Source organism: Scomber scombrus, chromosome 6, assembly GCF_963691925.1.
Source record: "Scomber scombrus chromosome 6, fScoSco1.1, whole genome shotgun sequence".
Lineage (NCBI taxonomy): Eukaryota > Metazoa > Chordata > Actinopteri > Scombriformes > Scombridae > Scomber > Scomber scombrus.
The window spans coordinates 15124419-15150092 of NC_084975.1; the positions used below are offsets into that span (position 1 = coordinate 15124419).

Here is a 25674-nt window from a genome sequence, read left to right on the forward strand (position 1 = left end):
TTTCAGGGGAGAAACTGACATAGCAGAAAATGTGATGTTTTATTCTTCTATCTTGTTTTATCAGGTTTGAGTGCAGGTCACAAAGGTCATTTGTTGTTATTTTTTTAAGCATATTTTGTGATTACCAAGCCTTTAAGTTAGATTCCCTCCCCTCATTGTATTTTGGCAAGTTTAAACATCTCACTGCAGTTCTGTTGATAATATGCTAAGGTTGGCGTTCTTTCAGTTGACTTGTGACTAGGTTTGTGCTCTTTAATGAACCTTGTGTGTTCGGAGGCCTGAAGGTGATCGTACAGTACACTCCTATGTAATAGCATGGGATGGCTCATTATAGTAAGGCATAACAATTCACACATTAATTTTCCAGCATCCAGTTTTTAATTAATCCAGTAGGCAGTCTTAAACACAGGGTACACAAATTGCCTTCGGCCTCATAATTAATTCTAATGGAAGAAATTAAAAATTGGTGGGGTGTGTTTGGATTGTTCGGCTGTGTTACTGTGGTTTCGAGTTCACTGGAGCGACGCTGTCACCGACAAGGATCTTTCACTGCCCTGACCAATCCAGCAATCTCCATTCACTAGCACACGAGCAGGGCGTGTTGCTCACATGGAGACTGTAAGAATGGAAAAATGTTGCGTGTCTGTGTGCGTTAATGCATACTCTTTTTTTACTGGCCCCTACATTGAATCAATTGCTTTTATATCATGACTTGTGCCACAGTGGGTGTATATTCCTTGTGATGTGCACTCTTCCCAGTCAATGTGTTGGTAGGTTTGGTTACTCAAAGTAGTTAAACAGAGCATGTATCAACACTCATTACCTCCACCATGCTTGTGTGTTGAAACGCTTTGAGATTGCTTTTCAGTGTGTTGTTGCTCTTGGATTCCAGCCAACTGTATTCAGTATCTACAGTACCTGTCGAGCCACGGGGACTTCTCTGTATCATATCAACATTACTGATGCTCTGTCTCTGCAGACCTCTAAAGTCTACTATGCTCTGGAATAAGAAACCCTGTTTCCTTTCTCTCCCTTCTCTTCTCACTATTCCGTCTTCTATTTTTGATTTATTTTCCCTGTCTCTCTTCACTTTTTCTTCAGCCTAATGTGGTATGAAAATCCCCTTTTTATGCAGCCACATCCTCTTTGTTTTCAGTTATAATCAATAAATGATCAAACATGCTTTATTGTATGCTTTTCTCTCGCTGTAGGCCTGTGCACATATTGGTGTGTAATGCAGGGGTTTGCACTCAACCATGGAGCTTGACGGAGGATGGTCTGGAGTCCACCTTCCAGATCTGCCATCTGGGTCACTTCCTGCTGGTCCAGTGCTTACAGGACGTACTGCGTCGCTCAGCCCCTGCCCGTGTTGTGGTGGTGTCTTCAGAGTCCCACAGGTAAAGACGATAAACTTGGCAGAGGAATGTTTATTTTTCCCAGCTTGACTAGTTTGGTGTTCATTCATTTCAATTTTTTTTCAATTCAGTTTTTTATAATGCTAAATCACACCAGAAGTTACAGTATCTCAAGGCACTTTTCACAAAGAGCAGATCTAGACTACTCTTTATTATTTTATTATCTAACATTCCCCATGAGCAAGCACTTGACGACAGTGGCAACGAACAACTCCCCATCCCTACTGCAGCTCAAGAAATAAATTAAATTAAGTTTTTCTTTCTCTGTCTCACTAATGAATAAGCATGAATTACACATTAAAAACATTTTTGGCCAATTTTGTGCATCTATAAATTAAGTAAAGTTAATTCACTCTTTTATTCAACATGTCTGAAAACATGATAATGCCAAACAAATTCCAGTATGATCCATGTGCCACATTGTATGTGGCTACCTGAAAAGAATATTTCAGTTCTGGGTGAAACTTGTTTTTTTCCCTATCCCTTAATATTGTCTGATGACTTTCTTATGATACAATTTTTATTAATTTAATTTTTAATTATAATGACACCAGAATGTTTTACTTGAGAAAAATGAGATAGACATGGACTGAGCTTAGCTGGAGTAAAAGCCAGTGTGCTGAGTAAGCCTAGAAAATGGCAAATTTAGCCTCAAAACATCAACAATGTGTTTAGATGCCATCCATAATTTTACTGACTTTTCTTAGTGCTAAAGAACATTGAACTCAGTTAACCCTCCAGTCAACTAGTCAGCTGTTTTGATCTTTTAGAAAAGTGACTTGACCTGATTTAATCGACAGTGAATGAGAAATGATATGAAGACATAATGTGTCACAGTTTAATGAGAGTCACCTTTTTCTGTTCATGCTACTGGATTTTTCCAGACTGTCTCTCCTGTCACATGCAAAACATACATTTATCTAATATATCTTCCAAACTGCAGGGATGTAAATGTTCCACATAGTTCGCCGTAATGGACATCAAACCACAATTCTGGCAGAATGCACTGCTTTTGAGCTTGAATAACACACTGTTGTTTGACCTGTATTCCCCAATTTTCCATATCACTCATATTGAATCCACACTAATAGAGCTTATGCAGTAATATCCCAGAACTAGCCTATTTGGTCCAACAACTTTTCAGCTCCAGTCATGCTGTTTTACTCGCTACATTTGGCCAGTTTTCACTGCAAACTGATAGATCAGACTTAATGTGTATTGTCAAACATGACAGCCTCACTCACTGAAAACTAATTTCCCTCCACACGCTGTCACTATAAATTAAACGTATCATCAACATGATGGATGGACTTATCAGTTGAAATTTACTTTGATCTAGTATCTGCTCTGTTCTGTCTGACCCCCTGACTCAGCCCCTTTTCCGTCCTTCTGCCATTTATTACTCTTTAAATCTATCTTTTTTGTTAAGCAACTCCACTCCATAGGCTTCTGTTTTTCCTGTCATACAGTAGACAAGCATGATGTTTTGCAGTGATCTGTGAGCCCAAGCCCTCTGCCATATGTATTAGAGTCAGCATGTGTGTGTGCTTGTGTGTGTGTGTGTGTGTGTGTGCACAACATTGATCCTTGCTTCAGTCAGTCAAACGGCCAAGCAGAGTGATTGATTGGAGCTCGGCAGAGTGACCTGAGACAAGGAGAACATACGCAGAATTATTCTAGCAGATCAAGCAGCAGCACTATTACACGGGCCTTCATATGAGTTATGTTATACCGACTGCCATGCATGACAGGAGCAGGAGCAGCGGAGGAGATGGTTTGACACTCAGATTCACTTAAGGTCACAATGCTATAACATGCTATAGGAAAAGTAAGAGGAAGACAGAGTAAGAAAAGCTTATTGGAAGAAAGCATGTCAGGAAAGCAGTATTGATAGCATTTGATTGATGCAAGACTTGCCTACACAGTAAGAAAAGCGAGTTCACACACGTTTGGGCGGCGTAAACAATGCCAGGAAGCTGTTAAAACAGGCAAAATGTTCAGGATTTATTTATATTGCAAGGCCATGGATGGTCGGGTATTCTCTTCACTCTTTGCCATACAGCTCCTCGTCTCCTTTCCTGCAGCCCCAACACATACACTCACCTACCCTTTTCTGCTCTACAATCAGCCTCGGCTTTAACCTCTTCAAAGAGGGCTTAGGCAAGACCAGAGACAGTCAGTTACACACTGACACAGACTAGACGGAGGGGAAGAAGGTGCGAAAATAGACAATATCTTATATTACATCTTCCATTCTATCCACCTCATTCCAAACCTATATTACATCTATTGAAGTCGCTCCCTTTTTTGTTTGTATTATTTTCACTTTCCACTGATTTCCCGTTTATTCACTTAGCCTCCCCTCACAAACAGTGTGTGACCCCTGACCTGGCAGCATATTGTATTCCCTAAGCCCCTTGTCCTCTGGTAAAGCATTGACCTATAAGGGATAAGGGTGGGAGAGATGGACACGCGAGTAATGGCTGGACACTTTATCAGTTTCCAGCACAGGGGCTTACTGTGGAATTGGTCCAGTACAGGTTTACTTTGCCCTACAACTGCATCAGATCTGGTCAAACAAGGGGAGATAATGTCCTTAATGAAATTACCTCTGACAGATTTAACCTGCAGCCCTGCTTTCATACTTTCATGAACAGAAAAGATGTTTTTTGTCAACCAAAATCTCTGTATTTTTTATGCCATTATTATAACTGTTGAGCTCAATCTGTGGATCATCTGGAAGGATAGTTCACAGATTATAATATCACTGTGAAACTTAATTCAAATGTAAGTAAGCACAACTTCAGTATAATGAATAAAGATTGAGAAAAAGAGAAACCTACAGTTGGTGCTCAGGCAATTGATTTATCAACCTCTACTTGCTAAAGTAGTTACGAAGTTGCAGCACATGAAATAAAAAGCCTGCAGATGTTGTAATTTAGCCAAGCAAGGATGTTGCGGAAGGCGACAGTAAACAAGAGGCAGCCAGCTTGTAAAATCACAACAAGGAAACCAGGTGACATTTTGATTGGTTGTTTTCTAATGACTGGATTAATATGTAGGATGTGTTCCACCAGTTTGATACCATTTCATTAAGGAAAACACACACACACACACACACACACACACACACACACACACACACACACACACACACACACACACACACACACACACACACACACACACACACACACACACACACACACACACACACACACACAGTGTAGTTCTTGTGCCTGTGTGATGTTATTGTGTGACTGCATAATAATACGAGTAGTGTAATGTTTAAGGGGCCTTGTCAAACATCTGGATTTTAACAGCTCTGTCGCAGGCAATTAAAGAACATCATGTCACGTCTTTGATTTGTATGCAGCCAGCACCACACATCTGCCTGTAGAAGGCCTACACACAGGCCACACACACACACACACACACACACACACACACACACACACACACACACACACACACACACACACACACACACACACACACACACACACACACACACACACGCACACACTCTAACTACTCTTGATCTGAACTATCTTTCAGGTTCACAGACCTGTTAGACTCGTGTGGTAAGGTGGATTTGGCCCTGTTGTCTCCACCAAGGAAGGAGTACTGGTCCATGCTGGCTTACAATCGGGCCAAACTCTGTAACATTCTCTTCAGCAATGAGCTCCATCGCCGTCTCTCACCTCATGGCATCACCTCCAACACGGTGCATCCTGGGAACATGATGTATACCTCCATTCACCGGAGCTGGTGGCTGATGTCCTTTCTCTTCATGCTGGCCAGACCTTTCACCAAGTCTATGGTAAGTTTGAAACAAGTTTATAACTGTTGACTGATTATTACTTGTTGGTAGCCACCAGAATGGATAGGCAAACACTCTACCACAGTAACAAGTTGTATTTCTCTGCATGTAAAGAAAGTCAGTGAATTCACCATGCTATATAACTATCTTCTTTTTGCTAGTCCTGACTCAGACGGTTCCCTTAGTCAGCCTATATATTTGTCTTGGCATGTTCCTGGAAGAGAGGAAAGGAAAAGGATGGAGAGGGGTTGATCTGCTCATTGCTGAGGGCTCAGGGAGAGAGTCTGGGTTTCACAGATAGAGAGATATTCTGTAGTTTGTTTTCCTCTTCCTCCTGTCACTGTTTATTTAACTCTGAGAGACTGTTCCCCTATCCTCTCACCAGGGTAGGCGATATTCCAGATCCTGTGTACTTTTATATAATGTGTACTTTTATATAATATATAATATTAGGTTACACTAAATGCACTGCGCAAACTCTCTGCTCCTATTCAGTCATGTGCTCCAGAGTGCTAAGATAATAAGCTCTCTGTCAAATATGTTTTTACCATATTCTCTGATCACATCAGGAGAACCTATTACCAGATCTTTTCAGATGTGTTATCTTGAGTTCTGAGCCATATTAGCATGCTGACTCAACCTTGTTTTGCAAAGACCTGACTGAAAGAAGAGATACAGTGAACAGATTATGTCCTCACTGTCTTTGAGAGATACAAGGTGAGAAGGCCATGTGCTGTGGTTTTTATTTCTTTAATTTTGATCCAACCAGATCTCCTCAGATAATTGACACTTTATTATGATAGGACTTAGTGTGTCCCTGTGATCCTTGAAGCTGTATTTTTGGGTCAACGGGTAGGGTCCCCTTTGGCAGGTTGTTCCCAGGTTAGGGTCTTGGGACACTGAATGCCACCTCTCACTGCTATAGTCAAGTATGGGAATTGTTTTGGAGTTTTCCTCAGAGAATGAGCAATGGATGCCTCTAAGCATCTATGTTTTGCAGAGAGGAAGGTTCTTGTGTCTTCTGGGTTTTGTGGGTGTAACAGCGGAAATGTTGGGTGCCAAGGCCCACTATGATACATCTGGTTCTTGCATTAACAAAGCGAAAACTCTCGGCAGTAAGTCAAGCATGTTCTCTGTGGTTGTTTGGCATCTTCAAGATTGTGATTTTCACAGATTCTGTTTGTTATTTTCATGGATAGTATCTGCAGGTGCAGCCGAGGAGTGGAGACTGTCCAGTTTGGCGACAAAAGCAGTACTGCTTCTCAGCTTTTTGGCAATACTGTTATTTCTGTTGGCTTCATTAGACGGTTTCTTCCAGCACTGTGACAGTTTCCAAAAATGTTGATAAAATCTGATTCTTTGTTAGTTGTAGTTCAGTTATCACAGCCTTAAGGATTTTTACCCAAATTTGCACATGCATTGACTGAAGTTGAAACATTCCGTATGAGAATTATGTTGTGCAGTGTTTGCATTAGCGTTATTACCAAAAACATGCATATATACCCTTGCCAAAGTCCTCTCTTAAAGGTATCAATAACCAGCTTAGAATTGCAACCACTGTGTGTGTATGGATCCATCTGCATTTGTGTATGTGTGTACAGTAAATGGCTGAATAAACTGTATGTGTGTGATAGAGGGTTCATAGCACATGTGTGTGCTTGTGATGCGATATAAGGTGCCCGAGCTTAACGTCCTCACACAGTTTGGATACAAATGATAAAATCCAAACCTGTGATTTTGCTTGGTCTATACTGTGTCTTTTGCTCTGTAGGACTTTTCAATGGATTACCACTTTCTACCCTTTAGGCTCCAAAGCCTCCTAATATATGCTTTAGTTTGAGTATTACATTTTTCCATTAGCTACTCTTCATACTTTATCAATTTAGTGTTTGCACTGAAGGGAAAATGTGATGTGTTGAAAGGTGTTTAAGAAATAGTTTAAGTGAAGCGTTATTCTGATCCATCATGTTTGACAGACACAAGGCCTCAGGCCATCATGTGTCTTTCCTCCCTCTGACAAAGGATGACAGATGAGAGCCCATCAGCACCTTTCACAAAATGCCAAGCTGAATTTCCTCAGTTTAACTATTTCTGTCACAAAACTCTTCCTCTTTACCTCCTTTAGCATTTTTCGCCACGCTTTTTCATTATTCTCTGTCTTGTTTCAATCTTCAAATCTGGTGTGTCGATTTTAGCTGGATCAAAATTTGTCAAACATGCTTTTCAACACTTCTTTGTTGGTTGTGTGTGTATGGGTGAGGGGGTGTTAACGTTTTGGATGTGGGCACACAGATGCTATTAGCAGAGCGGTCTCTCCTCCAGAATGGGGCGATGGCTTTCTTACACGTGGTTAATTAAATGTAGTGTAGATGTTAGTAAATATTAAAGGACAAAGGTAGAGCTAGTAATTAAATTCTGGAGTGCTGACACAGCAATTAGCTAAAACTCATGTCTGATAAAGGCCACACACAGAGGCACACACACACACAGATACACAAACCCACCCTTAAGCTGAGCATCTGCTCTTATTTAAATCTGGGTGTGATAAGGCCCCTGAAAGTGTATCCTCTTTAAAATCCCACTCCTCACTTCTGCCCCCACATTAAGGGCTTAATAAAACAGTGATATTATTTCAGTTATTGGTTGCAGGGATATGAAGATGGTATCGCTTTAATTGCTTGCGTACGCTTGCGGGATCCATGGAGATTGTTCTGGGATGCAAACATAAGCAGAATGTCGACTCCAAAAAAACAATCACAAAGCCCCCGTGTGTGTTCTTGCGCAAATAACCAACCTCTCATTTAAAACACAGGTTTGATTTATAGGATCACAGGTGGAGTGATATACAGTTGCCTTACACAAATAGACATGAACAAGCACGCACATGAATTCACAAAACGGAGACGACTGAAACACCTGGAGCTACATGTGGTCCTAAATCTTTAATTTGATTATTGCAGTAAAGGCGAGGAAAAGTCATCTCAGGCCATACGCTCCATTCTTGGTCATCTAATCATGTTCCTGCTTTCCTCCCTCATTAATTGTGTTTCATGCTGTCTTATTTTATCAGTTCCACAACTTTAACACTTCACTTTTATCTTTTTGCTGCTGTATTTTTGTTCACTCATTACCAAAATATGTTTGGATTTCCTCAGTTTTGCATCCTTTGTGTTGTGGTTTCTACTTAAATGAAAGAAACTTCTCCATTAGCGGAGAGCACAGCCCACTCTGCTATTGATGTACAGAGCTGATTCCATTTTGCTGAGTTGAAAAAGGCATCTATAAAGAGCCATGACATTTTAATCAGCCAAACTATCTCTCACTAAAATCATGTTCCCCTCCCCATGCCTTGATCTACTTATCAGAGATTGCACGACCAGGCCTGTAACTCCTGTTTCTTTAATTCAGCGTGTATAGAGTGGGAGTTTTCCCTGTGTCCTTTGGTGTGATTATCAGCGCTGAATGATCTGGCCTGCAGTGGTGTGTGTGTGTGTATGAGAGACGGAGACTAAGAACGAGCTGGAGCAGAAAACAGCCATTATCACACTTCTGAGATTTAGTTGCAGCGATTTAATGCTCAAAATTTGATTGGCACAGATGTCAATTGATTTATTTGATGTAGGATAGTGAGATTTTCGTGACTTTTGCAATATTGGGCTAGATCATATATGCAATAAAAGTTATTAGACAATACACTTTCAGCCAAAACTCACATATTTAAACAGCACATAATGAATTTCAGTGACTGTTGCAATTATTAGTAGGGCTGTAACCTTTGTGAAGTTGTCACTGTCCTGTCAGGTTTTAACGCTGACCCTGTGACATTTTGTTGACTGACTGATTGCTCCCTAAAGATCAGTGTACCCTCAGGCTCTGAGCAGCTGGGCTCAGCCTATACTCATCAAATCTATAGCTTAACTATAGGTACAGACATTGCTGAGCTGAATGGAGATCAGTGTGGGCAGTTGTTTCAGTACCTCATCATCCACTGTGATGGATACAAAGAAGGGAGGGAGGTGGCACAGGCCTAAGAGACTCCAGTGGTCCAATCAGACACCTCAGGATCCCAAGGGGCCAGTTTCATCAGCGCTCTCGTCTAGTCCCATGCTCCTTAGCGTTTTAGCATGATTATTTTACCCGGGATCCTGCCTCGGGCACCAGGCCACCTTTTTACATATGCACAGGCTGAACTTTTGACCAGGCACCAGCAGTCAGGGCTATATTAGAGAAATGGTTGTTCAGTCAGGAGTAATGGGACCGCTTGTGCCTCTTCTGCTGAGCCTTGTCTACTGTGACCAGGATCTCTCTCTTGTACCTCAGGGGTTAACCCCAGAGGTCCTACAACGACATCAGCATTACCATATAACAGACATACAATGGGGTGGTTGGTGCTGTATGTGAGCACAGCAGCCTCTGTTAATTCACTGTTCTTTATCAGTTTCTCTCCTGCAGACAGACGTAAGGTCAGGTGCTCTATTTGCTATCTGGTGTATCATACAGACACAGTAACTGTGCTGCACACCCAGTAACCTGTGTGTGTGTTTCTGTGTGTGTGTGTGTGTGGTGCTCAACCATGTGGAAAGAAAGAGGAGCAGAGGTCCCAATCACCCCGCCAGCTTCCCCCTTTCTCCTCTGTGGGGTTAGATGAGCTGCCAGGCCCTTGTAATAGAGTCCTCTTGGATGATTAGGAGCTACACAGGAGGGGGTCAGCTCCAGCCTGACTGGAGACACTCTGTAGGTTTTCTCCTCAGTGGTGTCTACAGAATATTAGACATTATGCCAATTGGTATGAGGTCCTCATATTAAAAGTGAACCTCTCTGATGATTCACCACTTTTCTTTTGAGGCCATGTTTTAGATCATCTTGGAGGAACTAGATGTAGTGAATGTGATATTCCTGCCAGACATTCCCTGCTGTGCTGCTGCACTATGTATGGTAAGAGAGAGAGAGATGTGTTGGTGTGGGTTGGATAAAAGCGTACAATCCCATTTGGCTGTATTGACATGTGTGTTTCTGCCCAATCCTGTTACTGGGATTATTGTCCACGGAGATACCATTTCATTAAAGAAAACACGCACAAACACACACTCTCACACACACTCTCACACACACACACACACACACACACACACACACACACACACACACACACACACACACACACACACACACACACACACACACACACACACACACACACACACACACACACACACAAATACACACAGTGGTTGAACAGAGATGGCCTGAGGCCTGGTTATGTGGTCCATTGCACATGGAAACTGTGTAAATGGTTTATTGTGGATGAGTTGATGTGATGGAGAGCGTGTCTGGATCAATAAAGAACCAATCAAATGCTGACAGTCTGCTACTGTATGCAGTCAGTCATTCACCCCTCCTGCCTGTGTACAGTTATACAACATAAGTGTGAAGGAGGCAGGAACAATATCCCGGTAGAAAGCGGGAGAAGTTAGAGAAGAAAGTCATTTCTAACAATCATCAAACATTTTAAGATAGAATTTTGTGCAGCTGCATAATGCTGCAATACAGTGCTATATTGTTTATAATGTTGCAAAGGTTTATCTATTTTTTAAATATATTTTTGGACAGTGTACATACATTTTGTGTTTCTGAAAAAACATTACTTACATTACTTACTACAAGCCTTCACTGCATCCTCTCTGCACCTCTAGCCCCAGACACCTCAGGGAGGCCATTAAGACGTCTCCCCAGCCGGGTTTGTCTGAGTCTGGGCTGAGTCTGAGTTGGGGCTGGGCTGAAGTACCCAAGAGCCACAGGTCAGAGCCAGCTAGACCCTCGTTGCCAAGGGACTCCATCTATAATAGAAGGGATCAGAACAGGCCAAAGACCCAGATACTGACCTGGCCAGAGAGACATCCTTACTCACTTACCCTCTACTCTTCCAGATCATTCTCTTCACCCATCATCTCGCTTACTTTTAGAGCTTTTTTCCAGTGACCCTGAGAGAGGAGAAAGATGTAACCCATAACCCCTTCCTCACCCATCCACTTCTCCTGCTTTCTTACCACTGACCCACCACCACCCCCCTACAACTCGACACACGCATAAACACACACACACATCTCCCTCCCCTCTTTGTTGTGACACTGAGCTGATGGACTATTTTTCAAATTGATTTCAAAAATGTACATAAGCAGCCGATCCCCTAGCCCAGATTACCTATTGATTTTTAATATGAAAAGCTCATTATATAAGCAGGAACTGCAACACAAAAAGCTAGCCAACCTTTGCATAAATCCTTTAATTGAATTTCCAGAGCCCGTGGTTCTACATTTTTTAATTAAATCCATTTCTTTTTTTAAGGGTTGCTGTGTAATTTGCATGCTGTGAAGTGGGTGCTGTCCCAGATAAAGTGCCATTGATCCTTATTAAGGCTCACCTCTGGGCTCGCTGAAAACCAACCGCAGAAATTAAATGTGCTCATGGTGCATACACTTATTGCCCGCATGATAGGATTAGAGACAGAGGGAGAGAGAGAGAGGGAGGGAAAGAGGGAGATAGAGATGGAGAGAGGAGTGATGGGGTAAAAGGTGGGGAGAGAGGGGGGGGGGGCTTATTATTAATAGTTGTTCATATTAATGTAATATTTCACCTTTCCTCCTCTGGGATGAGATTGTGAAGAGCTTGTTTATAAATACAGGCTGGTGTGGGTATTTTTTTGGGGTTTCTCATCAGGCAGACTCTGATCTGGTCTGGGGCTGCTTTGATTCCAGTGTGTAAATGTGTTACCACACTGACAAGATTTGTCTGCATGCGTTTCCCTTGTTAAACCTGATTTTTTTCTGAAAGACATGCACCTCATTGTTTTATTTTTGTAAATGAGAGAAAGTGCTCTTGATCATATTATTGTGTGTAAATGAAGCCAATGATCATATCTCTTATTGATCCTTAGGAGGTCATGATTATTAGGAGGTCGTGGTCTGCAATCTAAGTAGAGAGTGTTTAGCTACCTATTTAGGGATTAAATGATACTTAATTTTCTTGTCCTTACCCTACTTAGCATCAGGTAACAGACAGTGTGTGTGTGTGTATGTGTAGGTGTGTGTGTGGCAGTGAGTTTTTTATCCTGCATTCATGCTCTGTGATAGCTGTGGTATAGCAGGCCTCTCCTTCCTTGTCTTCCTGTGTGGCTGTATGCAGACAGTGGAGTAAATCAATAGGGATTAACCTGTGACCCCAGCCACATACTTATAGCCCAGTCCTTGCTGCTCACACATCTTTCATCAGTTTCACTTAAACGCTGCACCTCACTCAATAAGGCACCGCACGCTAATTCATTTCAAAGATGGAGAGGCCCCTATCACACACGCACACACGCACACACACACAGACACACAGACACACACACACACACACATCCACAGAAACAAAACAAAACAATAAATAGTGTCACTTTTTTCCAGTATCACATACATTAAAACAGTAGTCACCAGATTGTTAATATATACACACATGAGTGAATGTGAATGAGATTAGAGCTTCAAATAATTACTTTTTTCATTATTGATTAATCTGCAGATAATTTTTTTGATTAATTAGTAGCCTATAGTTTGTTTCTATAAAGTATAGGTATACATTCATTAATAATGCGTGCATACTTTAAGTATGGATAAATACAAGAAAACATTGATTTTGATTGTCCAAAGCTCCAAGGTTATCAGATTATGATCATAGAAAAACAAGAAAACCTCCTAACACACATTTGAAATGCTGAAACAAAGGATTTTTTGCTTAAAGATCATCAACAAGTATGGATCATGCACACTTCCAGGTCTGTATTTTTATTCTGGGTCCCTACTGGACTATATTTGCAGTTGAATCAATGAATTAAATAATTTCCAGTTAAAAAATCTCCTTATTTATCATATACTGGTCCTTTATGCAGCCTCTCTGTCCAGCCTCTATTTAAAACAGGCCATTTTAGCTCCTTTAAATCCCTGTTAAAATAAGCCTACTCTGTTCTGATTGGCCAGCTTCTGGAAGCTGCCCCTCTTCTACGTAAACAAACAAATGTAGTAGGGTTTCACTTCTTTTTCTCATTCTTTACCCAAAATGGCAACTTCTCAAATACACCTGTACATGTTTGAGCCGAAATTAGATCCAAAAAATGCGGTTGGACAACATGAATGACCTTAACAACAAAGGCAACAAAACAGTTGAGTGTGGGCTTTTGACTTGAAGGTGGCATAGATATTGAATAATATATCAGTGTTTAAATAACACAATCACAAAAGTATCATATCTATGCTTTATTAATTAATCAATGAACAAAATGGTTTCAGCTATAAAACAGATGAAAATAAATCTATACGATTTACAGAAAGATTGAATTAAAGGCCGATCCATAGTTTAAATTCTGTACACCCAAAATACAGTGTGGCCAGGTTAAGAGAAATCGCTCTGTGAAATTTATGCCACCACTTGAATATATTGGAAGTTAAAGGGTTTTGGTCTGTGTTGCTCACAGCATTTAAAAAATGCAGCACCAAATTGTCCTTTCAGAAATGACGACCTTGTTTACAGAAAATGTGAAATATTTTCATTGGAAGTATACCAAGACAACCTGCACAAATAAAGCCAACTTTCTGTATGGTTAGATACATTAGAGTAAAGTGGGGAAATAGGATTTTTTTGTTATTTTGGTGAACTGACCCTATAAGTGCCAGTTCTCGCGTGCGCATACACATACTTGCATTCTCTTCTTTTCACTGTCTTGCTCTTGAAATATTGACATTGGCTGACTGATTGGTCTGATGTCTCTCTATATTTTGTGTACATGTCCATGTGAAAATGTGTGTGTTTGGAAATGTTTGTGTGTGTGTGCGTGTGTGTGCGTGTGTGTGTGTGTGTGTGTGTGTGTGTGTGTGTGTGTGTGTGTGTGTGTGTGTGTGTGTGTGTGTGTGTGTGTGTGTGTGTGTGTGTTGAGCGGTGCAGTGTCAGCAGTATGCGCTGCAAGTATTGACCCAGGCCTGTCCTCTGCTCTGACTGCCTCTTGTCCCTAACTTGTCATCTCTCTCTCTTTCTCACACAGTAGATCCTTTAATGGTTGATCTCCTTGTGACTTGATCGATGTTTTTCCACCTTTTTTATATTCATTGTAAATTTCCAACAACTACAATTATGTAAGCTTCATGCTTTAATGAACACATCCCAGTGTCTAATCTGTGCCTCTATGTTAAAGTATTATTCTGCATGAAACACATCTGTCTGATAGGGGTTAGAGATATGAATGACCTCAGTAATGTACAGAGTAGTACCTGAGAGCTCAGCTATGCTTTTAACCCACAAACAGGTTCACATAATGCTCTTCAGTGAGTAATGGTGGAAGGTCAAATCACACACAGAGGAGGATGCCTTTTCTCTTAGGGACAAACCTAAACATGAAGAATGTGTCACTTTTCTTTCTGAATGTGTAAATGGGCTGATGATTCATTTCCTATATTCCACATTTTTCTATTATCAACATTCACCTTGTTTGCATTCTAAAATGCATACCGTCACTTACACCACTTTCTCTTTCATGCCTTTTCTTTTAGTGCATCGCTATCTCTCTCAGAGAGTGGTAGAAACTACTCATTGAGGTGTGTGAGGGTGCTGGCCAGAAATAAAAAGCTTTGATTTCCCTCATTTCATTTCATAATCCAATCAATCAGACTAAAACAGCTTGGTTCCTTTTCTGTCCTCCCCTAACCAACCAACCATACATATTTACACACACCCACACACATGAGGAGCACCTCCTAAATGCATGTGGAGCAGGTCGTTCCAGTGGTGGGGACCCCCCCTGGGGTTAGACCACTCTATGTGTTATTGATTGCATTGCTGTTGTATGTTGTGCTCAATCATGTGTTCCATGCATCTAGCGTTGTCTTCTCCCACCTGGCCCATTAGATTAGGCTAATGCATTCAACCATTGATTAGTCATTACACTCAGACCTGATCAGCCAATCGCCTACCTGCTTTGACTCTACTTGACCTGTGATCCCTGGCTCTCGTGTCATCTCACCAGCTCTAACATGTTAAACACACATATATATACACAGCTCACAGATCTATCTGATATGTATCATGTTGGGTTCCAGTAAGTACAAGTTCAGCCAGGTTCACTACCTGTATGATATTCGATACTTATAGCATTTTCATGCATTTCCTAATCACATGCAACAGAGAGCTATAGATTGTATCATTGAGCATGTACCTGGCATTGATCTTGAAATCTACCATGAACGAGCTCATTAATTTGAGCGCAATAATAGCTCGCTACAGAAGTCAGAGTGAAACCATGATATGTGAAATGTTTTCATTTCTTTATCAGCACATAAGGGTTGTATAAGTGTGTCCCGTGTGATAATTGAATGTAAGTACATTTATTCAAGTGCTGTACTTAAGTACAACTGTGAGATTCTTGTACTTTACTTGAGTATGTGTGTTTTTTGATACTTAATATTTTTACTCCAGTACATTTAGAGGGAAATATTGTACCTTTGACTCCACTAATTTAATCTTCACTTACTATATAGTTAGAAGGAGATCTTATTGTAACAGTCGTTCAAAGAGTATCTTACTGATTTATCAGTACACTTTTACAATGCTGTCAGCCACAAGATGGACACTTTTAGTATAAAAATCAGTGCAGCACAACCATATTAAACCTAGGCTCACAGTTCAGTCTCTAGGAGGACAGTCTCATAGGTTTCATTGTTAAAATTGGGTAGAGACAATTAGAGAGTTTCAAGAAAAACTGCATTGCAGAGTTCAAGGTCTTTGGGGGTAGCCCTTCATACTGCTGTGGTGACATGCAGTTTGCAATGGATCGGCTGTTCAAGCAACTACCATGCATTTAGAAATCCTGGTAGGAGGAGATCTCTGATTTTGTGGTATCTTGAGATGACAACCACAACTTCTTCAAACAATCTGGAGTGTTATGCTCATAGTGGCTAATGTAGCCTCGAGCCGCTAGCCTCAAGCATAAGTGAGGGGCGGGCTACAGCGGTCTGGTAACCTCACTTCTTTAGAATGCCGCACAACCCGATTTTTAAAAATCTTTCAAGCTTGTAGTCTTCAGCCACAACCATTGTTACTGTGACATTACTTAAGGGAAGTTAACAGACTTTTGCACAGCTTCTTCTGAAGCCACAAAAGCCTTTCATACAACTTTTTTCCCCCATATGCAGTAGTACTCCCCAAGACCTGTACACATGTTTTGATAAAATATTTGGTCAAATCTGTACACTTCCCCTTTAAAGGTGGCTTTACCTTAACCATCCACAACATTAAATGCTGCTTAAACATAAATGCAGCAGTAATAATCATCCAATAACATCCTCATCCTCTAAATTGTAACTCTTCAGGGTCTGTTCTGCCAGCTGAATGAGTATGAAGATTTTGAATGCAGGACCTGTACTTGAAAACGAGTTTATTTAAATTGCAATATTTCAAATTTGACCCAAGTAAAGGATCTGCATGCTTCCTCGGCCACTTGTCCCCTGTTTCTGTGTGAAATTATGTTTCTGTCGGCTGCGTCTGACCATCCAATGTCAAGACTCTCACCTTGGCAGTTGTGCTTAAGAAATAATAAGTCCCCTTCTCTCTCCACTCCCATCCTCCTTATTTGCTCTTTTCCTTCTTTTCCACCCTCTCCACAATATTGAGTATGTCTTTGAGGAATAGCTGTTTTAGGGACAGGTGTGTGTGTGTTTGTGTGTATGTGCGCACAATGTGAAGCAGAGAGCTGAGTGATTGGGGATAGATGTCCTTATTGGATATGAGCTGGATACTCCGTGGCTCTGCATTAAATTTGTATTGAATAGGAAATTAATGATTGGATAATTTTATTGATGTTTCTGGTATTGAACATATAAACAAAATGTTCTTTTGAAGCATTGTGTGAGTGTTGCACCCTGTGGGGGAGGGAGTGGTCCCAGTTGTGTTTAAGAAAGAATAAGTCCATGTTAAGTCCATAGTGTATTGGAAAAGCTAGCGAATGGATCGATGGGGCCTCGGTGCTTGAGACACATTTTAATTGTATTATTTTCTTTCAGATTTCTGCCCTCTCATATCCATCTCAAACACAGCAGTGACAGATTTGATATGTATTGCCCGACATTGTCATGAGGACAGATTTGAATTTATTAATCAGTTTCTGTTTTTATTAGTAAACCCATATGGGCTTGTACTTATAGTATAGTGTTTGACAAAGATACTTTATTTGTTGTTGTGCCCTGATGTATTTTTTGTGTACGTTGAATCAATACAGCACCACCGTTGCTTGAAAGTCTTCAGAATCAAACACTTACAACTTTCTCAAAGTAGAGACGGACTGCTTCTCTACTGTGAGTCGAATGGGAACAGATCAAAGAGATGAGAAATGGCAAGACTCTGAGTGGAGGAAACTTGTTTAATTAAAATGAAGCGATGAAGGGGGATAGAGGGATGTTCTTTGATGCGTGTTCCGGACGCGCCGTGTACGTTATGCAGTTATTACACACAATTTTTGTTTAAGAGGTTTGAGCAGAGGGTGGGGCAGTAGGAGGTGTTGCAGACGCAGGGAAGGAGAGAAGGAAGGAGTGAGCTTGATGAAGTTTCTGATTATCCCACCTCCTCTGGCACAGGGAAGAATTACTGAATGCCATTTGGGTCAGTGCTCTTTATGGAACTACATTTATGAAATACATCTCTCCCCCTCTTTCCTTCTCTCTTTCCGTCTGTCCCTCTCTGTATCTCTCCCTTCCTCCCTCTCCTCTAATTGGAGATGCAATAAAGGTGTGTGGGGTCAGTGGTTCTTCAAGGTGAGGCCGCATGTGTGTCTCACTCTAATGTTCTCCTCCAGACACACGTGCAACTGACGGAGTAGTTCCTCCCACTCCAATCTAACATTTTCTGCCTTGCTCACAAAAACCACAGACCTTAAACAGCTCAAATAACTTAACTCACCCTGCTCACCTGTTCTGTGATAACTTTCTTTCACTAATATATGGCTGCATCAGTCTGCAGCTCCACGCTTCCTGCCCTGACCTCCTCTCTCAACTCTGTTGCGTGTCCTTGTGCCAGCCTGTTAAGCCAGAGGGCACGCTGTGGGTGAATCAGAGACACAGCTCTGCCAACACTCAGTGGGAGAGGCCGTGCCAAGGGTGCCAAGGCCTCGAGAGAGAGAGAGAGAGAGAGAGAGAGAGAGAGAGAGAGAGAGAGAGAGAGAGAGAGAGAGAGAGAGAGAGAGAGAGAGAGAGAGAGAGAGAGAGAGAGAGAGAGAGAGAGAGAGAGAGAGAGAGAGAGAGAGAGAGAGAGAGAGAGAGAGAGAGAGAGAGAGAGAGAGAGAGAGACTCAAAGGGGATGAAAAAATAAACCCCAAAACAACAAAAATAATAATTTTGGTGTGGGGTTTGGAGGAGAATATATATCATAGGTATGAAAAGAGAATTACATTTTCTGCTATTCCTCCCCCTGATCGTGTTTGTGTGTGTGTGTGTGTTGAAGCTTTTGCAAAGCCACAAGCTAACAATAAAGTGCAAGCTCTTTGTCTGAGGAGCACACTAACCCAGTACCATATAAGGCCAGTAGGGGTCATTGTAGTTCAACTGACTGAGCTGTGTGAGCTGATCAGTGAGGGTGAAAGCTGCGGGACAGGCAGCTTCTGTTCATTCGCACATGAACTCTTTTGAATGTACGGGATTAGAATTGTGCATTTATTTTAAACAGGCACATTTTCCTCTTCCTTTTTTTTTATTCTGTTAAACTTTTTTAAGAGAGTAGGATACATTCAAAAGCTGCTGACCCCTTCAGGAGGTCTTGTGTCATGTATTTAGGCTTGAAGCACCTCTCACACAAGTAGCTAATAACACAGAGCTCAGTGGGTCTTCAATGTAACTCCTTTCCTCAAAATGCAAAAATACAAAGTACCAATAGTAAAAAAGAGTTGCATGAGATACGGTTAGCGCTTGTGAATGAGCGGTGCACCACCCTCTACTTTTCCTGCCAGTGGACCCTAATTGATTAGCAATTGGGATGGCAATTTAATGTCCAGGTTGAAGAGGCAAAGTCTTTGTCTCCAGGAATTGTTTAAGGCAAAAGGAATTGTTAAGGAAATTACTGTAGAGTCTGCTCCTTTTTCACCAAGGCTGCTGGAGTGCTGAGGAGAGACAACCTCCGTCTTTCTCTTTGCATGCCTATTATTTTCTGTTTCATGCAGTTAAACAACACACCTCTCTGTTTGTAGACTCTGTTTAAATGTGTTAAGATGGATACAGTTCTTAAAGTAAATCATCTCATTATGTTCAATTTTTTGTGAAAGCACATTAAAAGTGACTTGAGGGATTTAGAGTTGTAATAAATGTATAAATTCTATATTGGGGGTATCTCAAATCTTTGTGAATGAGCTCGTTAATTTCTCAAAAAAAAATCTCAAAACTCTTATTCTGCTTCTCTTAATTTGTGTTGGTGCATGCCACCCTCGCCATTGACCTCCAGCAGATGAATATTAAATGAAGCAGCAGCCAATATGTGAATAGCTGAGTTCAGGACAGCAACGATTTTAATGGCAGCAAGCAGCCATTAACAGTATATCTGAAAATAGACAGAGGATTTTCCATAGATCATTAATGACGGGAAATCTATCCCTTTTTCCTTTCCTCCATCCCTCCATATATATCTCTTTTCTCCCCTCTTTCTGTTTTTCTACCTTTACTGTATTTCACTCATGTCATTTTTTTTATCTTCAGAGACAGAGGCCTTCCTGGACTCCCTATTAAAATGCATCAGATATTTGAATAGAGCCCACTAATGTCTGTTTAGTATATAATCCACGTCCCCTCCTCCCATATTCCTTGTTATTCTAGTTTAGTGCTGTAATCAAGCAGGGCTTGCCAATAAAGTTTATTGTACGGAGCTAAGTGTCAATATCACACACACACCCAGGGCAGAGAGGTCCCTTTAATTAGAATAGGAGAGAGAAGGCTCTCTGTGTGTGTGTGTGTGTGCATGCCTGTGTGTGTGTGTGCATGCCTATGTGTGTGTTTGTGCATGCGTTTATATGTATGTTTGAATTTTCTTTGTTGGTTTTAATCATTGGTGATTGTAATGCCATACAGCGTTAACTGCAGGCCTGTTCTTTGTAAAAGTGACAATGTGAATGTGAATAAAAAATGTGATGCTGGAAGTGGGAAAAAAAATCCAAAATGTAAATTTGACACCAACATCACTGCTTTTATGAACAAATCAATTCTAGCTTTACATGACTATCGAGCCTAGATGTTTTGAATCCATGTTGAGTCTGAACAAACAATAATCCCCCTTATATGAAGTATTGATTAGACCAACTCCTTCTCTGTGTGACTTTATTAAAGGTACAGTAAAGGTCTTTATGATGATAGTATAACCTGATGGGAGAAAAACTTCCACAACTCCTGTGTACCAGCTCCAGGTGAACAGGCACTTTTTTTTTTTTTTTTTGCAATTGAGCCAAATTCAAGGTATTTATCAACCCTCTCTATAGTCCTCTGCAGAATATGACACTGAAAAACGTTCACATTTTCAGCATCCATCTAATTCAGTGTAATTAATGTTAAAATTATGTGAGCATAGGACACAGTTTTCATTTTTCTCTCTCTACTGTTTGCTTTTCTCCTATTAGGCCACTTACAAACAGCCTGGTTAATATATAGAATCATATTACTGATATGAATTCTTTGATAAAAGACAATTTGAGCAAAGGCAAAATTGAAAACACCTCCCACTCTTAAATACAGAGTCCCGAGGTGGTGAGGGGCGGGCTCGCAGCCTCAATCAAATAGTGAAACACAAAACCATTCCCCATTACAATGCAAAGAGATTAAAGACAGATTAAACGTACTGTATGGGAGCTGGGGCCTAACCACCGATAGCTGTGTATACTGACGAGGAGAGGAGATGATGAGACAGGAGAGGGGAGAAGAAGAAGGGAAGGGAGGCGAAGGGTAAACGCACAGCGCGGTGAGGGAGAGCAGATGGAGGAGTAATTTGCGTGGGATGTGGTAGATGGGGGAAACATGGCTGTATGTCAGTGCTGAGCGATGCCTCCCGTTCTGAAAGAAATCAATTTAGGGCGGGACGGGGACGCCGTGCATACAATAATTGAATATTACTGCTTACTATCTCCTTCACATGCAGCTACTCTGCTCTGCACCGTGAACTGTATGGGGAAGTGAATCAGGCCGTGGAGTGGTAGATAGGGGTTAGGGCAAAAAAAATTGAAGAGGTTCAAGCACTGCACAGATAATAAGCTGATACTCTCTTCAAGTTAGTACACGATTGAGAAGAGGAGCTGCATTAGACTGTGTGTGTGTGTGTGTGTGTGTGTTTGTGTGTGTGTGTGTGTGTGTGTGTGTGTGTGTGTGTGTGTGTGTGTGTGTGTGTGTGTGTGTGTGTGTGTGTGTGTGTGTGTGTGTGTGTGTGTGTGTGTGTGTTTGTTTGTGTTTGTGTTTGTCTATAAGAGTCTTTGCCTCCGTCTATCTCTCTCTTCTCTCCCCTGTCTGTCTGTCCGTCTGTCTGTGTGGATCTGGAGTCTGACCTATCAGATATGTCAGTTCTGTCTGGGCCACATGGCATGATCAATAATCACAACTGTTAATCAATGAGCTTTTAAATAAGCATCGACCCTGCTTACAAGGTAAGCCTCGTTTATTGGTTTACATTAGGCTAAGTAACACAATCAACTACTCATAAGAGCAGGTATGTCTTTAAACGATCAAAAGAAAAGTTTATTACGATATATAGCATCTTCTTTCTGGTATCTCTTCATCAACATGGAATTTATTTATTTCTCACCATCATGTAAGATCCCATTCAGTGGTTGGAAAAAGTAAAGAACCTGTATGTATTGGCGTATATAATAACACTACAAAGAGTACGAGTGTGTTTGCTTTAAATGGTTTCAGTGCTTTTAATGAGAGTTAATTTCCTGGTTTGCATGAGTTATTTTTCCACATTATATTCTGCTAAATGTCTGCCAGTGTTTGATGTAGTCATCTGGAAAACTGCACCGTGAAAAGCCTGAATGGTACCAAATGTTTAGGGAATGTTTTCTGTGAATTTTCTGTATTAAAAAAAAATAAAGAACATGCATCTCCACCTGTGATTAAATGGCTTGAAGTTTTCTATTACTGCAGCTCACAATTAGTCCCAAATTGATTAAATCAAAGTTAATTCAACCTATAATTTGCGCCTTATTTCCACATGATCTCTCTGTACAAACGCTCATTAATTCTTTGAAATTATATCGGACTGCTCTGTTATACTATCATTTAATCATCTCTGAACATAATAATCTTCCATATATCATAGCGGATGATCAGGAAACATTTAATTAGGATAATTACTCATTAATCCACCGAAGGGGCTTTTTTGGAAGGTGCTTCGCACATTGTTTGCACTGTTTGTGTGCAGATGAGTGTGTATATGCATGTGTTTTGCCTACGTGTGCGTGTTAGGGTGTGTGTACATATGCATGCAGCCCGATCTCAGTAATATTCGTCACTGTCTGATTTACTGTAGTGAGGTTGCTGTAGCAGGCTGGGATACACTGCATTTGTCTCCATTTCTTAATGGTATTTCAACAGCTCCTACACCATCGGCCGTTTCTCATTTTAATGACTGGAGAAATGACTGTGTGTGTGTGTGTGTACGTGTGTTTTTTTCTCTCTCAGTAGGATACAAAGATAGAGCAAGGCTACTTGAGCTGCTTTTTGTAAAGACAAAACTACATCAACAATATTTCTTTGCTTGAGTGGGAGTTCTGATTGATGTGGTAGCGACTGGTGGCTATTGAAGTGACTACTGTTACACTGGTTGACGTGATTGAAATTGGGTTTCTCTTCTACCCTGTTCACACAGATGATCACCCCCCACCCCCCCACCCCCACCCCCTCAATCCCCCCACTCCCCCCTCCTTCTTACACACACACTCAAACACAGAGATGGTCCTTACAAGATCTGACAATTACAAGAGGGGCTTTTAATCAATCTGGAATGCAGCTCGAAGGGGCGAGTGATGGCAGGGGAGGAGGAAAAGGAGTGATTACTCCCTCTCAATCTTTATCTCTCTTTCTCTGTCGCTCCCTTTCTTCCTCTTCCTCCCTGTGTCGCTCTCCCTTCCTCACTTTTGCTTTTTACGGCATCCATCCCCAGTAATTTCAGTCTAAGACTATTTAAACAACCCTTCTCCTCACTTCCCTCTCTTTCTTCTCCTGTTTTTCCCCTCCCTCTTAGCGCTTCATGTTTGACTATTAGTTGACACGCACACAGGGAGCATCGCTCATCTTCCCAATTTCTCCTCCTCTTGCCTCATTCCCACACCACCCCTGTCCTCTCCTCCTCCTTCTCACTTCTTTCTCCTGCTCCATGTATAACTATTAGCAGACATGCTCTCAGGGAGTCTGATGAATATTTTAGCAGTCGCAGGGAGGGGCTCCAATCCTCCTCCTCAGCTTCCAACACAACTAATGGACCAGAGTCAGTGTTTACCCTCGAACAACTTTACATTGTGCTCTAGGTTACTGCACTACACTTGAGCACATTTGACATTAGACTCTGCTTTGTTTGGTTTGTCCAGATCAGGCTTGCAGCAGTGCTTAGCTGGACTGGGAACACTGGGATTGATTGGACTGTAGCTGGAGTGTGTTAACAGATGACAGAAGCCAAATATTTTCACAACCTTTTTCACACTTAAATGTCAAGAGACTCTTAATACTCATCACAGAACTTTTTTCCCTCAGTGATTCACCCACTCTGCTTCTATCTTTTGAGGAAAACAATAGTAAGACTTTGCTAGAGGCTTAATGTATTGAGTGATACAGAGTAGGAATGTAGTATTAGTGAGTATTGGACGAGTGGGAAAGAGCTTCTTTTCACTGCAGCCCCTCTTACCCCTAACAAATCATAACAATTTCACTTTTTTACATGTAAACTGTATTTTGTATAAAAACATCACATTTTTATAACAGTTTTAGTATTTAATACTAGAGTTTCAGCCTTCTTCTTATACACTTTTTGTATTAATACCATTTTTAATTGCTTTAATAGCTTTTTATACATGATTTTTTTTTTCAGATTTTCTTGTAATTTCAGTTGTTTCTGTATTGCTACACTACCAGTCATGATATGCTTTACTTTTGATTCAATGCTGTTGTAATTCCATGACTTTTTATGCCTCAGCGCTCTTAACAGTTGTTGCTGGAGGCATTACGATTTTGGGTTGTTCGTCCCTTCCATTCTTGTGATATCTCAGGACCACCTTTAGGGAATTTCTTCAAATTTGGCAAAATGTCCACTTGGACTTAAGGATGAACTGATTTGACTTTTGTAGTCAAATGTCAAGGTTACTGTGACCTCACAAAACATGTTTTTACCTTGCCAAAAGATTTTTTGTGGAATTGTAATGCCAAGTATTGGATGAAATGCTGAGGTAGAGCAGATCGTCCACTAATTGGCACAAAGACCAGCGGTTCGATCTCCCACTCCTCCAGTCAGCATGTTGATGTGTCCTTGGGAAATATACTTACCCAAAATTTCTCCTGATGGCCGCGTCAATGGTGTATGAATGTGTGTGTGAATGTTAGTTTCCCTCTGATGAGTAGGTTGGCACCCTGCATGGCAGCCCCTGCCATCATTGTATAAATGTGTGTGTGAATGAGTGAATGTGACTTGTAGTGTAAAAGTGCTTGGAGTGGTCGAAGGACTATAAAGGAATGTATAAGTACAGTCCATTTACCATTTTGTAATAGTTCTTTATGAGTTTGTTTTAGACTTGTTTCTGTACTTTCGTGTTTGTTCTGCTTCACATTACTGTTACATTACTGTGTGGATACTGTGGACATGTCAGTCAGGTGAACGTTTACAGTAATAAAACCTTTGAATAGACTATTGTGCCTAAATAATTGAGAAAAAACTGTAATAACCCAACTCTTACTACAGCAGTAGCTATGTCTGCCATGTCCAGCTGTTTGCATAGACCAGTGGCTGCATGACTGAAGACATTGCTTGATGTTATGCACTGCACATATCTTTCATGTCAATTCTGTATGTGTAAATATCCTGTACTGTTGCTGAGTTTAATTTTTTGAAAATCACATCTCTGCCACCAAAGGTTCAGTCAAACTGACTCACGCAGTATCTTATCATCCTTTCACTTGTCATTCTCACCACCTCACTTCCCTTTCTTCCTTTCATACCGTTCGTGTCTTGTCTCTCTGTGTGGTACAATACACAGTGTGTGTGCGTTTACAGTGTGTGTGTGTGTGTGCGTGCACGCTAATCTTTAGATGAGGGGCTGGTGGTTAAATCATGATGCATAGTCCAGGGCTGCTCTGGCCACTGTCATTAATCAGTACTGGGGCGGGGGACGTATCTGCTTTTTATCCATCTCTT

General features: G+C 41.1%; 1 protein-coding gene across 1 annotated transcript in view; it reads left to right on the top strand.

Moving 5' to 3' along the window:
* wwox (WW domain containing oxidoreductase) overlaps positions 1-25674 on the top strand; it is a 138781-nt gene that overhangs the window by 45144 nt on the left and 67963 nt on the right. The window contains exons 7-8 of the mRNA XM_062420783.1: positions 1212-1397; positions 4974-5238. Of these exons, the coding sequence (XP_062276767.1) occupies positions 1212-1397; positions 4974-5238 (451 nt within the window). The remainder of the gene's footprint in view (positions 1-1211; positions 1398-4973; positions 5239-25674) is intronic.